General features: G+C 39.6%; 2 protein-coding genes across 4 annotated transcripts in view; one reads left to right on the forward strand and one right to left on the reverse strand.

The window, feature by feature from the left end:
- The window catches only part of LOC123506846 (SUMO-activating enzyme subunit 2-like), a 254,108-nt gene that overhangs the window by 206,418 nt on the left and 29,258 nt on the right, over positions 1-18,432 (reverse strand). For all 3 annotated transcript variants that reach the window (XM_045259200.1, XM_045259199.1, XM_045259201.1), the window contains exons 3-4: positions 12,912-13,065; positions 4,740-4,873 (exon numbers count right to left, since the gene is read on the reverse strand). In XM_045259200.1, coding sequence (XP_045115135.1) covers positions 4,740-4,873; positions 12,912-13,065 — 288 coding nt within the window. The remainder of the gene's footprint in view (positions 1-4,739; positions 4,874-12,911; positions 13,066-18,432) is intronic.
- On the forward strand, positions 15,628-16,906 carry LOC123506847 (tigger transposable element-derived protein 1-like). Its single transcript, XM_045259202.1, has 2 exons — positions 15,628-16,714; positions 16,867-16,906. Exon 1 carries the CDS (start codon positions 15,702-15,704, stop codon positions 16,509-16,511), a length of 810 nt encoding a protein of 269 aa, XP_045115137.1. The 5' UTR covers positions 15,628-15,701; the 3' UTR covers positions 16,512-16,714; positions 16,867-16,906.

The raw sequence follows: 18,432 nt of genomic DNA on the forward strand, positions 1-18,432 counted from the left end.
TGTGTGTGTGTGTGTGTGTGTGTGTGTGTGTGTGTGTGTGTGTGTGTGTGTGTGTGTGTGTGTGTGTGTGTGTATTCACCTAGTTGTATTCACCTAGTTGTAATTTTACAGGGCCTGGGTATCATACTCGTGTGGCCCCGTCTCCATATCTACACACATCCAACTTTCCTTTAAAACTATGCACACTCCTTGCTGACACCACCTCCTCACTCAAACCATTCCACACCTCCACACATCTTTGTGGGAAACTATATTTTTCACATCCTTCAAGCATATTCCTTGGCTATCTTTTTACTATGCGATCTTGTAGTTCTATTTAAGTTTTCCTCTCTCAACATCATTTGCTCATTATCCACTTCATCCAGTCCATTCAACAGTTTATAAACCTGTATTAAATCTCCTCTTTCTCTTCTTTGTTCCAAGGTAGGCAAATTCATTTCTTTTAATCTCTCCTCATAGGTCATTTCTGCCAATTCCGGAACCATTTTTGTTGCCATTCTCTGCAATCTCTCCAACTTCCTTATATGCTTCTTTTTATAAGGGGACCAAACCACTCCAGCATATTCCAATCTTGGTCTAATTACCATACTAATTAATTTCTTCATCATATCTTTATCCATATAATGGAAGGCTAATCCAATATTTTTATCAAATTATACGTTTCTCCAAACATCTTATCAATATGAGCCTCAAACTGCCCATGGTCTTGTATTATCACTCCCAAATCCTTTTCCTTTTCCACCTTTTTCAACACTACTTCTTCACCCATCTTATATGACCCTCTTGGCCGTCTTCCACTCTTCCCATCTCCATCACATGACTTTTGCTCAGATTAAATTCCATTTGCCACCTCTTGCTCCACTCCCAAATCTTATCCAGGTCTGCCTGTAAAATTTCACAATCTTCTTCACTCTTCACACACCTACACAACTTCGCATCATCCGCAAACAAATTAATATAACTGTTTACTCCCTCTGGCATGTCATTATATATACCAGGAAAAGTATTGGTGCCAGCACTGAGCCTTGTGGGACTCCACTCTCCACCACCAACCAGTCCGACTTTGCATCCCTTATTACCGTTCTCATCTCCCTCCATCTCAAGTAGTTTTCCATCCACTTTAACACTTTTCCTTTCAGTCCTCCATAAATCTCTACTTTCCATAACAGTCTCTCATGAGGTACCTTGTCAAAAGCTTTCTTTAAATCCAAATATACACAGTCCATCCATCCTCTCTCTCTGTATTTTGTCAACCACTCTTGAATAAAAGCTCAGTAGATTTGTTACACATGACCTCCCTTTCCTGAAGCCAAATTGATGATCCGATAATAACTTATGATCCTCCAGGAACCGTATCCAATATTTCTTTATCACCCTCTCACAAATCTTACCGACCACACTTGTTAGAGACACAGGTCTATAGTTAAGAGGCTCTTCCTTACTGCCTCCCTTATAAATGGGCACCACTTCAGCTCTCTTCCACTCTACTGGTACTTCCCTGTTTCTAATGAACACCTTATAATATCATATAATGGATCAATCAATTCTTCTCTACACTCCTTCAATAATTTTCCTGAAACTTCATCTGGTCCCATCGCTTTATCATCTTTAAGTTCCTCCAACATTTTATATAACTCCTTTTAGGTATCTTAATGTCATCCATGTGCACATTTCCTTGTACATTCTGTGGCTTTACAAACATTGTTTCTTCAGTAAATACTTGCTGAAACCTATTATTTAGCAATTCCGCTATATTCTTAGGGTCATCTACTATCCCTTGCTCTCCTTTTAATCTTTCAATGGACTCTCTCTTTTAAGTTTACCATTTATGAACCTGTAAAACAATTTTGGATGTTCCTTACTCTTGTCTACAATATCTTTTCAAATTTTCTTTCTTCCTCCTCCTTACCCTCACATACTCATTTCTCCACTCTATAATTCTCCTTATTTAGTATATTCCTGCTCTTTTCCATCTTTTCCAAGCCACATCTCTCTTTTCCTTAGCCTTAACACAAGTTGCATTAAACCAATCCTTTCTTCCTTCCTCTCTTGGTTTATACTTTGGTACAAATTTCATAACTCCTTCTTTATAATATTTCATAAAAATCTCATATTTCTTTTGCACTTCTCTGATTTGTAACATCTCCTCCCAATCTAATTTTCTGAAATAATTTTTCAAACTTTCTGTGTCCATCTTTCTATAATTCAATCTACCACTCCTGTATGTCTCGTCCTTCCTTCGCTGTGTTGTTGCTATCTGCATTTCCATAACCACATGATCACTCTTTCCCAAAGGACACTTGTATTGTATATCTCCACATAGGTACACTTCTCTTGTTAACACCAAATCCAGTCTAGCTGGTTCATCATCTCCTCTATATCTAGTATTTTCCTTCACCCTCTGTTCCATCATATTTTCCATCATTAGATTAAGAAATCTCTCTCCCATGCTTCTTCTCCAACACCACTTACTAGATTTTCCCAATCCACCTCCTTACAATTAAAATCTCCTACTAGTATCACCTTTCTTTTCCAGATAATACACTTTCCAAACTCTGTAAAGTATCCTTGATCATATTGTCGTATTCCTTAATGTCCAAGAATTTGTTTTAGGAGGTACATAGGTCACCATGATTATTAATTCTTTTCCATCACTTTTTATCCTTATGCTTATCACTTCTGCGTTGTTCTTCCCATACCAAACCTTATCCACATTTATTTATTTCTTCGTCATAATCATAACTCCTCCTCCACCTTTACTCTCCCTATCCTTTCTCCATATATTATATTTATTATCCAAATTTATCTTTGTTTTTCATGCAATTTTGTCTCAGTCAAACACACTATATCAGGCTTCTCCACTATCATATAGTCTTGCAATTCCAATCTACTTGACAGTATCCCATCTATATTAGTATACATTACGGTCCACCCACTGCTCCCTCTAGGGGTTCCTCCGTATTCCTTCTTTCCACATACCACTTTCTGACTCTCTCTCCTATAACTCTCCAAAAAAACTTTTCTCTTTCCTCCTCAGACCGCTCATCATTTTTCCTTCTCGCCTCTTCCACCAATTCCTTATATCTTCTCCTCTCTTCCTCATTTCTATTCTTTCTCACAAACACCTCTTTACAACCTTCTATCTCTCTTAACTTTGATGTTCTATATAGGACATCCTCCGCAGATTGTTGTGACTTCAGTACTACTTTAATCGGTCTGTTCACTCCCTCCTTATACGGACCCAGTCTATGGATCTCTTCCACTTCTTCTTGTAGGTCTTTTTTTTCATCATCATTTAGATTTTTGAACAGATCTCTTACCGTTTTCAATTCTTCCTTAATTCTCTTAGGCTTATATGTTATATTTTGTTCTTTCATCCCAAATATTAACACACTCTTCTTCTTTTCTGCTATTTCCCTTATCAATGTTTCCTTATTCTTCATTACATTAACCAGTTCCTTGGACCTTTCTTTTTTGTCTTCCTTCAACTGATCTTTAATTATTTCTTGTAATCCAACCATCTCTGCTTCCCTCGACTCAGTCCATTGTGTTTTCTTCAGTTCCCATTCCCTTTCAAGCCTTTCATTCTGCTCACTAATCATTTCCTTAAAGTCATCTTTCTCCTTTACTACTCTCTCCATTTTCTCCTCCAACCGTCTCTTGTATTTTTCAACCTCCACCTTCAAATGCATTCTCATCCACCAATCGTTTTCATTTTCCTCCAGTCTCTTAACTCTTTCCTTCAAAGCCTTGCGAATTCTCTATCCTGCTCCTCCTCACTCCTCTGAACTTTTAATTCCTTCACTAACTCCTCAAATCTCTTCTCCAACATCACCAATCTACCTTGCAATGTTGCCCTGTTGAAGCTGGACTCATGCTTTGACTGGCCACTTTCAGCTTTGCTCCCTGGGCCTCATCAACATATTTTGAATTTGGTAATTTATTCCTTACCGGTCTATCCATTTTTCCTTACTTTTCCTGGGAACATGTGGGTGTGTGGTCACTGGGGGCCAGGCCTGGTAGTTACGTGTGTGGTTGGATGCGTTGGCGGCTGCTATGGCTGGCCTTTGTGGGTTCCCGCTCTGTCGTTTGGAGTGTGGAGGTTCTCCCACCTCCGATCACTCCCATGTACACGCCACCAGGCTACGTTCACTCTGTACACTCGTTCACTCGCTCTGGTGTGTGTGTGTGTGTGTGTGTGTGTGTGTGTGTGTGTGTGTGTGTGTGTGTGTGTGTGTGTGTGTTCACGAATGTTACAACTTATCTTTCGAGAGGGAGAGAGAGAGAGAGAGAGAGAGAGAGAGAGAGAGAGAGAGAGAGAGAGAGAGAGAGAGAGAGAGAGAGAGAGAGAGAGAGAGAGAGAGAGAGAGAGAGAGAGAGAGAGAGATGGGAACAGTCTATGCCATTGGGTAATTTTAGACACAAGGTGGGATGCATGTAGCTTATCTTTAGTGATTGGTGGAGACAAGGATAGTGGGAGGAGCACTAGGATTTCAAGGACAGCATACGGCGTGTGTAGTTGGTATCCAATACACTATACGGGACAACTGAACGGAAGAAAGCTCAGAAAAGAAATATGACGCCTACGTAGGCGTCACCGTATATGCTACTGGGGCTTCATGACGCCTACATAGGCGTCACCGTATTGAAGGGGTTAAGGAGAATAATGACTGGACAATATAACAAACCAAGAAGTCAACCTGTCTGTCATTTCATAAGCTCAAAGTGTTAGTACTCACTTGAACAGATGCTTGGCCCACACAATACAGTGAATGGGCTCTGAGGGAGTGTTCCTGATAGTGCAACCTGGGTACGTCTTCTGGGCTGCTTTGGGCTGGCACTCATAGCATTCAGTAAGCCCCTTCTTGATTACCTATTGGGAGAGCATTGTTTGCATAGAATCCAAAATACATCAAAGCTACTGTATACTTCAAACAAAAAATAAAATCAGCACAAATTTTTTCGTACTTCTAAAACAATTACGTATGTTGAAATTCTTCAATGATGATGGAGTAAGAATGATAGGACTCAATAAAAAGAGTTTAACTTCAGACAATTACTGTATTTGATACACCTTTTCTCCGAAAAAAAAAAGTCACAGGAAATGGGCCTGCATCTTATGAGGCTAAGGTTCAGTATTTAGGTAGTGTTTGGTGGTCAGTCTATGACAACAGAGGCTACAAAACTAAACCAGACATAATTGCACATGTAAACAAAGTGATGATAGATAATCCACCACAAAATAACTCTTCTTTAAAGGTAACAACATATAATAGGTCATACATACCAGTAATTCATATAGAATGACACCAGTCAGGAAGAATTTCCCATACACCACATGAACCAAAACGAAACACACGATCGATGACCTTGATCTTAACACAGGCAAGACTCATTGAGTTCTTTACAGTGTGATGTTGTTACTCCTTGAGGTAAGACACACTTTCATACAATTAAAATTGCATCTAACATTCTTAACTTGCATATTTGTGAAAAAAAAAATTATTGAAATGAAAAATTACGATTATTAGGCCTGTGGTCTCTCAAAGTCAGTGCTAATGCCATATGCCAGATACCTATATTATATTTGCTACTAGCAAATATCAAAGTTTTTAAAAGGGATCTAATAATTATCTACATGAATATGAGTCTTCAAATGTCAGGTGAAATCCCTCAATTCAAATTCAGAGCTAAAATCTGCTCATTTACATTTTTTTTCATTTCAGTATTTGCCAAAACTGGGTGTCTTATGAGCCTATATGTTTTATGAGCCATCAAATATGGTACTTCGTGCAAGAGTGAAATGTACAAAGCTAAGCACAACTTTAATTTTTCAGATACAACTTTTACTTTGACACTGGATTTAGTCTTTCTGTGACATTACAACTCAATTTTGCACCACACCACCAAGTGCAACTTCCAACTTTGCAACTGCAACTTTTTTCACGGAGCGATTCCAGTAAATTTAAAATAAATTTTAGTGCAATAAGAGAAATATGCCTTTATAATACAGAAAAACATGTTTCTTATTTATTTATTTTACACAACCTAAACTAATAAATCAAGATACAGGCAAGACCCGCTTAATGAACGTTCACACAACGAAATTTCGCTACAACGAACGATTCCTTTTACTACCATCTGCTCGTATAACAAACACCAAACTCGCTTTAACGAAATTTTATCCAGGTAATTTTTTTCCAAGTTTGAAAGCCCCGCCGTATCACGCAAGCTGACACACTTTTGAATACACCAACGCCTCTCATGAACATAACGTGCACCACTCACTCCCCCTAGTTCAAAACAATAACAGCGTCAGCAATGGCTCGTCTTCCCTCGCTCAACGCCACCAAAACGCCCTGCAATGTGACCAAGCGTTGCTAAAAAGACCAGGAAGTCTCTTACTCTCGAAGTGAAGTTAGATACAGGGGATCCTCGCAATTCGATGGGGTTAGGGCAGTCTTTCATCGGTTGAATCAGCATTTATTCAAATCGTGAAGCAATTTTTCCCATAAGATACTTAAGAATTACGGGGGATAGGGACCAACCTCCAGCCTAGACCCCCCAAACATCACTACAACCTCTAAACAACACTTAGACTAAATCACTATTAAAGGCTTAATTTATATATAACTTTTTTTTATTAAACACATTAGGATGCTGTACAGTACATTTCTGAAATAAAAACACTTACAGCGGTCTCGCGATACTTGTCCCTATTCTTCCAAATTGTTGATATTGTTGATCTAGGGACACCCATTTGCACTGCAACGACACTCTGAGCAATATCTGCCTCACACTTTCTTATAAGGTCAAGCTTATCTTTGAAAGGTAGGAAACTGTGCTTCTTTGGGCTGGGGCTGGAGGTGGCTTTCCATCGTCTTGCGTCAATTTTTAGTCAAATTAAGATCTATGGCAGGCATCACCAAATGGCGGACCCCGGTCCGGATCCGGACCGAGCGATGGTTCTGTCCGGACCCGTGACCAATCTGCGGCCGGGTGACAGCGGGGAGGAGGGTGTGGCGGGTGGCGGGCGCCGTGCAACGCTGGCGGGTGTCAACAGGCCAGTGAGAGCGTGAACACTCTCAATTTCCTGCAGTAAGAAGGTCAAGCTAATATGCAGGGTGGCAGGTATGACCAAAGGGCGTGGTGGGTATCTGGGTGGCATGCACCTTTCACCATGGTGACGAGGTGGTGGACGGTGGCAGCCAGCAGGCGACACGCAGGCAGTGTATAGTGTGGGGGTGGGGGTGAGAGCGGGGGTGGAGAGCATTCGAGCGTGCTGCCAACGTTGCCAGACTGTCTTACTCAGCCTCTTATATTCACCGGCTTCCGACCCAAAAACTGTCTCGTGGACCTCAGTAAGGAGATTCACTTATAATTATCGTTAAAATAGTTTATTCCTGATGTTTCTTGGCAATAGTTAGCGTCAGAAACCGGTAAATACTATGCTCTGAGTACGACAATCTGGCAACAGTGCGTGCTGCCTTGACCTTGCGCTCTCAGTGCACCACAGCAGAGAGGAAGAGACAGATGAGAGCATGGCTTGCTCCAAAAGACGCAAAGTTGATGCGGAAAACCGTTGTTTCAATGAGGAATGGACAGAGAAATTTTTGTTCATTCTTCCTGCAAGCAGCTCCAAACCAGTGTGCCTCATCTGCTCCGAAAGCGTGGCACTAATTAAAAGTGGCAACGTGAAGCGCCACTACGAATCTAAGCACAGCTCATTTCAGCAAAGTTATCCCTTGAAGTCTGAGCTGAGGGCACGCAAAATAACCGAACTGCAAACCCAGTATGACAGATCGACCCGACTCATCACGCATACATTTACAGAAAAATGTTTAGTCAATACTTTGTTTGCACATGTTTTTCCTAAAGAAGCCACTTTTTATTTATTGTTTTCTGAAGATGTTGACTTTTTTTTTTAACTTGAATAGTAGGCTTTCAATTTTTAGGCTGGGACATCTTCAAGAAAAAAAATAAAACTTTAATCAATGCTATGTTTGCACATATTCTTTTTCCTAAAAGAGCCACTTTTTATTCATTTTCTCCTGATGATGTTGACTGTTTTACTTGAAGTGTAGGCCTTTAATTCTTTAGGCTGGGACCTCATTAATTTGAGAGAAAAAGGTTTTTGGCTCTGCTAAATTTATTTTATTCTGAGATTTCTGTTTTCTTTAATCTGAAATAAAGGCCTTAAATTTATTTGCCTGGGACTACTTTTATTTAGGGCAAAAGAGCTAGCTGTGCACTCTGTTAAACATTTCCTGCATTGAAAATAGACAATAAATACTGTTGAATCCATATGAAAATGTCGACATAGGGAACGGCTATAAGACACAAGCTGGACTTCCGTTCGGACCTTTTACTTGGGGGAAATTTTAAGAACTGGACCTCAGTGACTTTTAATTGAATACCCCTGATCTATGGTTTCAAATTAACACTTTTATAATAAAATAAATTTTCTTGTTAACTGGAATGATGATATAATCTCAAATCAATAGAATCTTGATACGTAGATGTAAATATATTTGTATATACATATTTTTTGTCCTAGCCTAACAGTGAAAAGTAGTTCAGTTCTTTGTTTACATTTTTTCTGGGACTGTGACGTTCCAAGGCAGAACTTCCAAGGGACAACTTGCCAAGATGAGCAGCTCTGTTGTTTATGAGTGGACAAAGCAGTCTTAAGAGTTTCTCAGAGAGATCATTAAAGGCCAAAATTAGCAACGAAAAATAGCAATGGTTTGCTGGGAGTGAAGGTGCCGCAATATTTGTTTACAGTTGACAAACGCAACAACGGTGGAAGCAAGGTTGTGTGTGACGACCAGCGCCGACAAAAGTTGACAGTCTTCAGAAAGTTGACGGAAAAGTGCGAGTGTGATGCCGCCTTAGCAACGGCAACGGGTAGGATCGGTTTACACTTCTGCCTGCCAGGTTTGAGGCGAATTTGAGATGGCGTCAGATTTTGACCAGGTGGGTGGCGCACAAGATATGAATGTCGAATTGGCGAGTCAGTCAGTCGAACCTTGAGGATTGGGTATTAACTAACCGAGTTCAAATTGGTGATAATTTGAACTGCAAACGGTCGAATCACGAGGATCCCCTGTACTATTCACAGACACGAGAGGCGAGAAAACTAATAGCACTGCTTACCACCATGGCTTGATTCCATCTACTGTCTCCACTATTTTCAAGTCAGCAGATTCTATTAAGAAGGCTGGTGAGATTGTATCTTCCTTGCAAGCTAAAAGAACCACCTGAACTCGTGACTTTGCAATGGATAAAACGGAAAGCCTTATGAAAATATGGTACGTACATAAGTTTTGTATGTGGTACAATGATGTGCCCTTTGTTTACATTCCACAGGTTGCCAGCTAGTGCCTTTCCCACTCCACTCTCCCTCCCTTCATAAATTTAAGATCATCAACATTATAAAGTTACTTACACACATACATTAGTGTACATTGTAATGACTTAAATTAAACTGCTTAAATGTTTAACTTCATAATTTTTACTTTCTTACTGTATCTTCCTTGCAAGCTAAAAGAACCACCTGAACTCGTGACTCTACAATGGATGAAATGGAAAGCCTTGTGGAAATATGGTACAAGTTTTGTATGTGATACAGTGATGTGACTTTTGTTTACATTCCACAGGTTGCCGGTTAGTGTCTTTCCCGTTTCACTCTCCCTCCCTTAATAAATTTAAGATCATCAACATTATAAAGTTACGTACATACATACATTAGTGTACATTATAATGACTTAAATTAAACTGCCTAAATGTTCAACTCCATAATTTTTACTTTCATTAAACCTTTCACTGTACTATGATGCACTCTTGCTTTGTTTATTCTCAATGGAAGTTCAAGTCAGGGGTTAAACTTGTTATAATCGGTTCGCTTAACGAAGTTTCGCTTAACGAAGGTTTTTTAAGAACGTAACCCCTTCGTTAAGCAGGGTTTGTCTTTATTCAAATAAAGATGAAACCATATCAGTTCAATAAGTTATATCAATATGGTCTTTAAATTTAAAACCATGGGCTAGTCTACATTCAATACAGTAATTGCCAGCGTATCCGGATCACCACTATCCGGAATTCGCTACCATCCAGAGCTGATCCCAAGCGTATTCAAACTTACCGCGCGAGCGAACCTTCGATCGTGCTAGTTAGCAGCACTTACTCCCATGCCCTCCAACTCTCACTCGCCGACAACCTGAGTAATGGCGGCGCTATTCGGCGAGTTTGTAGCGTTCTTTGTCATTCGAGCATGGCAGGAGTGTACATACGTCCTACCACCACTTAAAGCGGCGTCACACTACCACTTTTTCTGTCGTCTTCGACAATTTCCGTCGTTTTTAACTTCTGTCAACTCTTTCCGTCATCTTGAGTCAGACGAAGCGCATCATTTTCCTCTAGCGCCAATTTTTAGTGAAATTAAGATCTATGGCTTCTAATCAAAACTTTTATAATAAAATTAATTTTCTTATTAATTGGAATGATGCTATAATCTCAAATTAATAGAATCTTGATAAGTAGATGTAAATGTATTTGTACATATACATACAGTAATCTCTCCCGTATCCGAACTGCCATTAACCGAACCTCGCCAATATCCGAACCATTCCTAGACTGGCCCCACGAATCCAAACATGGGCTCTGAGTGGTTTGAATTTCCCACACGCGACCGTGGGGTGTGGCCAATTTACACATTTGCTTGTGCTTCCCGTCTCTCACTCAACCTGGGTCACGGCTGGCCCGGGTCACTTCTCTGTTGTTCTCCAACTAGTGAACGTCGGCTGTATACTGGCAATAATTTTCGGGCTAATATGGCCCCTCCACCTGCAAAACGACCCAGGAAAGTGCTGACTTTGGAGACGAAGCAAGAAATATTACGTCAGTGTGATGAAGGGTGGTCGAGTGCACGCATTCAGGAAGAATTCGGCATCCCAGTCTTCCCTTTGTATTGTGAAAGTTGTTTCCATTTTTATATATATGAAAAATACTTAACTAAGTACGTATGCATCATACCACCAACAGGATATTGATGTGGAGCTGAAGTCAGCATCGGAGGAAGCAGATAAGTAATGCGTACACAAACATGTCGCTGCTAGACCACACACAAACGTGTCACCGCTAGACCACACGGGATGATGAAACAGGCTCACTCACCTTCCATAATGTATGTACATATGCACTACTGTATTGTATTCTTCCAATACAATTCTCCAATTTTTGCAAATAAGTGATTTGTGTGTATTTCTATCCACTTTCATTCATTTAGACATTAAAAATTGAGCACTACAGTGACGTGGTGGAGGTAGGAAGGGGGGGATTTACTTTTACCTCGTGTATCCAGATCCTCACAATATCCGAACCCCCTGTGGCCCAATTAGTTCGGATATGGGAGGGATTACTGTATATATAATGTTTATAAGTAGACAAAGCTGTTTGAAAAGTTTCTCATAGAGAACAATAAAAGCCAAAAATAGCAATAAAAAATAACGACTTGCTGGGAGTGAAGAGGCCGCTATGTTTGTTTACAGCTGACAAACGCAACAAAGATGGTAGCAAGCATTGACTAAAGTTGACAGTCTTACGAAAGTTGGAAAAAAAATGCTAGCGTGAGGCCACCTTTACTGTTGTATGTATGTACATCCCACCATCCCCTTGTACTGCTTATGTAGCATTTTTTGCTCCAGATTATACATTTAATGTGCTTTCATTCATTGTTTTTTTACCCATTTGGATTATGTACATGATTTTTCTCAGTTTATAAGGGTTGGGAGAGGAAATTCCGCGTATCAGGATATTTCACGTATCTGCCAGGGACTTGGCTGCTATAATCCGGATATGTGGGTGATTACTGTAGTTCAATTTTTACTTATATTGTTTAATTTTAAGCATGTTGAATAGAGAGGGCTGTTAGATTTTAATAACTTCTTATATTTCCCAGTAATTTTTCATTTTACCCACAAGAAAAGTTAAGCACATATCAAAATATGACAAAAAGATTAATTTCCACAATGAATGACACAAGGAATAACTCGTTCTTGAACATTTTTAATAGACAAGTAGGGCAAACTTGGCTTATCCCTGCAACTGTATGTAATTTTACTCATCTATAATAGAATTCAGAGTGAGAAACTTATTTTTTTGTAAAATATATGTGAAGAATTTAATTCAACATAAAATGAAATTTGAAATTCATATAAAAATAAAGTCAGCTGTTACCAATTCAAATTTGATATTCTTAGCCAGGCTTAAAACAGCCACAGCAATTACTTTAAGAAAACATCATCTATATTTGCATTCAAAGTCAGAGCAAAAGTCATGGAAAATTGGTGGTGTGACTTTGCTTAGTCTGATGTTTTCAAAACGTTTGCAACTTTTGATTTTTAACTTCAAAATTCATGGTGCAGTAAATTTGCAAAGTTGCAAAGAAGCAATTCAGTGCTACAATGCCCAACTGTAGAAATGTGTAAGTAAATTATAAGGAAATGAATCAAACACAGTAACTACATATAAATAAACAGAAATTATAAATCTACAAAAATCCCTAAAAAATCTCTGGTTTAAGAAGATTATGAGATAATGAAAATGCATTGAAGATTAATTCTAGATAGAAGAACTTGTTGTTGTATGACATGCCAAAAAAGTTCCACATGAAGAAAAAGCAGCTTTATTTTCATTTAGTATATGTTGGTCTAAAAATAAAATTTCAATGGCATGCATCAGGTGGTTACTGTAAAGGTTAGAGTGTAATTAATTTGTACCTACATAGCCTTCAAAAGAAGTGTAAGATTTTGAAAGCTATGATTAGGTAGCAAATTACAGATTACTGACCATAACTTTTCAGTTAGCAGTGCCCACCTTCAATTTTTTTCTAAAACCTTTTCTAAACTTACTGTAACTTGTCCAAGGTAACCTGCTGTGCCACTTTCCACTAATGGAACATCAGATGCAAGACAAAGACGGTTAACATGGTTTCTAGCAGCTTGATTGTCAAGTGCATTCATAACCATAGTGAATTCATTGAAGAACGGCACTCCATATTTCGGCCTGAAGAGGAAAGGAGACAATCAATATACATGGAAATACATAAATATGTATGCATATCTATATCTATCTATTTATCTATCTATCCATCTACCTATTTTTTCTTTTAATCTTATGGCCTATACCACCTGTAGGCATACTTGAAGAGTATATGTGGGAAGCGCTGTTCAGTTTCCGCCCATTAGTGGTGCAGGCAATGTTACTTATAGTGGTACCCATATGAGACCCCATAATACCACTCAAGCGCATCTTTGGTGTAACAACCTAGAACCTGGGTATCATGGTGACATGTAGGTAATTTCAAACCCTTCGACAAATGGCATAGCTTCAAAGCGGTACGTGGTGGGATTCTCTCTCTCTCTCTCTCTCTCTCTCTCTCTCTCTCTCTCTCTCTCTCTCTATACAGGGGATCCTCATGATTCGACCATTCAGTTTGAATTATCACCAATTCGAACTCAGTTAATCAATACCCAATCCTCAAGGTTTGACTGACTGACTCGCCAATTCGACATTCATATCTCACACGCCACCCACCTGGTCAAATCCGCCGCCACCACAAATTCTTCCCCAGCCCGCCAGGCAAAAGTGTAAACCGACGACGCTACCCTGTGCCGCACAGACTGGGTGAAAAGTAGCGGATTGGGCTTCTTTTGAAGGGCATGCGCTACTTAAATTCATAATCCGCTACCTGCGATTTTTGGGGCTACTTAATTCATGATACGCTTGGGCTGCTTGATGACATTATTAGGCTACATTTGCAATTTGTAATTTTCCTAAATGTCAACAATAATATTCATATTAACAACAATAATAAAAGTTAGAATAATAATAATAGTAGTAATATTAACAGTGACATTGAGAATGGTACAGTTATGGTGTTTTTTCTTCTTTTTTTTTGGTGAGTAGGCAACGAAGACATCACGCTTCTCTCGCTTCACCGTACATCAAGAAAATGACTTACTAGATAATGGAAATCTTTAAAAAAAAGTGATGCACAGGAAGTTAAAGGAAAAATCTTTAAGGCAATAAGAATAATTAAGTTTTGTTAAGAAAAAGAAAAAAATTTGGTTAAATTTAGGTAAGAATGGAAATAATTTATATTAAAAAAAAACGATACCAGAATTTTGGCTGATATCAATACCGATACCGATACCACCTAATTGGGCAGATACCGATACTACTATCGATACCGATACCACCGATACCGATACTAATACTTTTAGTGATTACTGCACTGGACACCAGGATGATTTGGTGGACGGCGATCGTTATCAGATGGGAGGCTTTGTTTTGGGGGATGCTGTAAGTCCTTCTGAGAACGTTTGTGAAAGATATAGGAGCAATTCTAGAAGCTTTTTGAAGCCATTTGCAAAGGTAAATTACTCAGTAATCAATATCTTATATCGACTATATCACTAAGTAGTAAATTCCTTTTAGGTATCGTAAGTATCGGCATAAAATAAGCCGATACCGATACCCAGAAAATGGGCCGATACTGCCAATTCCGATACCGATACCGATGCATCGGTACATCTCTAGTAAATACAATGAGCTGATGTAATTTATTTTTTATGTTATAACCTTGACATGTTTTAATTGGTACCAATGGATTATACAGTAATTTAAAAAGAAGTAAAAATGAGGGATATTAGGAGTAAAATTTGTGGTTGCGGTACCAATAACAATTTTTACCATTAGTTGTTCAATTCGGCTATCGCGTTTTCAGCTATAGCGCGGCTATTTCAGCCCCAATTGGGCACGATAGCCGAAGGATAAGAGTGTGTATTTGTGTATATATATATATATATATATATATATATATATATATATATATATATATATATATATATATATATACACTCCTGGCAAGAGTGTTCCTACATCTGCGTTTGCTGACTATCCTAGTATCTTCCTCAATGGCACCAAAAAAAAAACTCCTGAGTGATAGCAGTAATGCTAAGAACAGGAAAACCATTACGCTACAAGAAAAAGTGGACATAATTAAGGCCATGCGTTAGGGATGAGTCGGATGACTGTTGCTACCATTCTCAAGGACAAGGACCATATTTTGGCTAATGTGAAGGGCGCTACTCCCATGAACTCTACAGTGATAACAAAGCAAAGAACAGGTGTGTTGACAGAGATGGAAAGACTGCTTTTGCTGTGGATTGAGGACAATAATCGGAAGAGCATGCCACTGAGTGAGCAAATAATTTGTGAGAAAGCCCACACACTCTATGAGGCCTTAAAAAAAGAAAGTAACCAGGATGGAGAAACAATTGAAACGTTTGTGGCTTCCAAGGGCTGGTTTACACGTTTCAAAGTTAGAGGAAATCTAACAAACAGAAAAATATGTGGAGAAGCTGCCAGTGCTGATGACAGAGCAGCAAGTGTTCATTGAAACCTTAGAAAAAATTACCAAAGAAGAGGGCTACATTCCACAGCTAATATTCAATGCGGATGAGACGGGACTGAACTGGAAGCGCATGCCCAGCAGGACATACATTGCAAAGGAGGAAAAAAGCATGCCAGGACACAAAGCCTCCACGAAACAACTCACACTGCTCTTAGGGGGTAACTGTGCCGGCGATTTTAAACTGAAACTGCTGCTAGTTTACCACTCAGAAAATCCTAGAGCTATGAAGGGTATTCTTAAAGCTAGTCTCCCAGTTTACTGGAAAAGTAATGCCAAGGCTTGGGTGACAGGGGCAATGTTCATTGAGTGGTTCTCCAGTTGTTTTGTGCCTGATGTTGAGCGCTACTGTGCACAGAAGAATCTGCCGTTTAAAGCACTGCTGATTCTTGACAATGCTCCTGGTCAATCTGCAAGCATACGTGAACTCAACCCAAATGTTAAAGTTGTATTTATGCCACCAAACACGTCATTGATTCAGCCAATGGATCAAGGGGTGATCAGATCCTTCAAGGCCTATTACCTGAGAAGAACCTTCAAACAGGCCATCCGTGCAACAGAAAAAGGTGATAAAAGCCTGAAAGAGTTCTGGAAAGGTTTTAACATTTACAGTGCCGTGAAAAACATTGGAGAAAGTTGGGCTGAGGTTACACAGTCAAACATGAATGGTGTGTGGAAAAGCATGTGTCCTAGCCTAGTGAATAACTTTAAAGGCTTTGATAGTGATAGTGTAGAGGAGACCAAGAGCAACTGTGTAAAGCTTGGGAATGAGTTAAGTCTGGACATAGAGGAGAGTGACATAAATGAGGTCCTCGATTCTCACGACTCAGAATTAAACGCTGAAGATCTGATGGAGCTGGGGAAACAAACAGAGGCTGATGAAAATGACGACGTAGTGTTACGGCAGTTTACAATAAAAAACATGGCAAGTGCTTTTCAAGCCCTGGAAAAAGCAATGGTGTTCTTTGAAGAGCAAGACCCAAATGCAGAATGCTTTGCCAGAGTTCACAGGGCAATGGAAGATGCAGTGACTTGAGATATGCTGCTAAACAGTCATCAATTCTTCATTTCTTCAAGCAAGCTTCTCATTCCTCAGCCTCATCTCCAGCCTCAACTCCATCCACATCTTCAACTCCATCCCGATTGTCAACTCCATCCAGAGCATCAACCTCAAGCCGATGTTCATCCCCAGACTCCCCTGATGAAGAACTTCTTACTTCAACATCACCTCAGAAACAGGTATGTTCCATTAACTTGGCTTTCAGCTTTCTTAAGTCAGATGATGAAACAAAAATAAATTTTATGTGAAGTCAAACATTCTCGTATGATAATAAAAAAAAACTACAAGTTGCTTGTGTATGTTAATGTTAGGTTACAATATTTTTTGGCAGAATGAGTGAGCGAGTGAGGCAGCAGCTGTGTGTGAGGGAGAGAAAAAGAAAATGGGAAGCTTGTTACCATGACAACGGGGAGGTAGACGACCTTGAGGGGTTGTGCACCCACCATCACAACAACAACAACTCCGGAGCCTTCGCCTGGGCCACACGACACTCGCAGCTCACTTGCATCGTCTGCACCTGTCTGCTGATCCCTATTGCATTTCCTGCTCCGCTGCCCACGCTTCTACTCCCACCGCACTGCACTACGCTCCCAGCTGTCCGCCCCAGGCATCACAACATTCTACCTGCCTACCCTCCTGGCGGCCTCAGGTGTCCACCCCTCTGGCAACATGCAGTCTTTCGCGTTCGCGGCCCTAATCAACAACAAAAACAAGCTTGTGTTTCATATTCCTACATACTTGTAAATAATATAACAATATAACCTTTTACTTATATAACGCTTCTACTCCCACCGCACTCCACAAAGCTCCCTGCTGTCCACTCTGGGCGTCACAAGACTCACAACATTCAACCTGCCCACCCTCCTGGCGGCCTCAGGCGTCCACCCCTCTCTGCAACCTGCAGTCCTTCGCGCTCGTGGCCCTAATCAATATATTCCTACATAGTTGTAAATAATATACCAATATAACAATATAACCTTTTACTTACTTGAATAACCATAAAAAATTATTGGTTGAAAACTCGATAATATGCTTTGAAAGTACAAAAACTCGAGTTATGTACAAAATCTATTTACGTCATGTTTCAGGAACGTAACTCTGACGTAACTCGGGACCTTACTGTATATATATATATATATATATATATATATATATATATATATATATATATATATATATATATATATGTATATATATATATACAGGCAACCCCTGCTTAACCCGCTAAGAACGATGGCCGCAAAATTCACACCCTCCCATTACCGCAATTATCATAAAAAAAATCAACTCTTATAAATTACTCTGGAAAAAAATCTGCTGTTAGTAGACATGACAATGCATCATCCTACAAGTTTTTATTGCTCTACTCACTATGGTTGTCTCAGAATAATAACCGATAGTTGGAGAAGATTGTGGAAGCGGCAACTCGGGGGAGGTGCTTTTATGTGTATTCTTACATAATGTAAGGCACTGCTCATGTTTTTATGAGTTTTCACATGTTTTTCGTGTTTTCACTCATATTGGCTGATTATAGTTACGTATGTTTTTATCAGGCGTGGGTGACGATGTTGTCACAATAGCGGGGTCGGGATCTACCTCCAACCTATGCACTTTGCGTCTTGTCCCGCCTTGTCTATCACTTTTATCACTAAACTTTAGATTCCTCTTAGCACCAGGAGCCATAGTTGTAAATAATAGTTCCGTAAATAAGTAAATACGTAAATAATTATCACCGCGACACGACGCTCACGCACCTCACAGAAATTTGCGGGAGACTAGCTGGCTAGAGCGGTGTGCTTCCTGGGAGCCGACAGTACTACCATAGGACTACGTCATGACCAAATATAGCAGCGCTACCAATGCTAGCGCGGTTTTTATTAGCGCTCAAAGTAGCTGC

Source organism: Portunus trituberculatus, chromosome 21 (assembly GCF_017591435.1).
Source record: "Portunus trituberculatus isolate SZX2019 chromosome 21, ASM1759143v1, whole genome shotgun sequence".
In the NCBI taxonomy this organism is placed as follows: Eukaryota; Metazoa; Arthropoda; class Malacostraca; order Decapoda; family Portunidae; genus Portunus; species Portunus trituberculatus.

Coding starts and splice junctions, on each gene's coding strand:
- LOC123506847 (XM_045259202.1), top strand. CDS start 15,702: ATGAAGGGTATTCTTAAAGCTAGTCTCCCAGTTTACTGGAAAAGTAAT.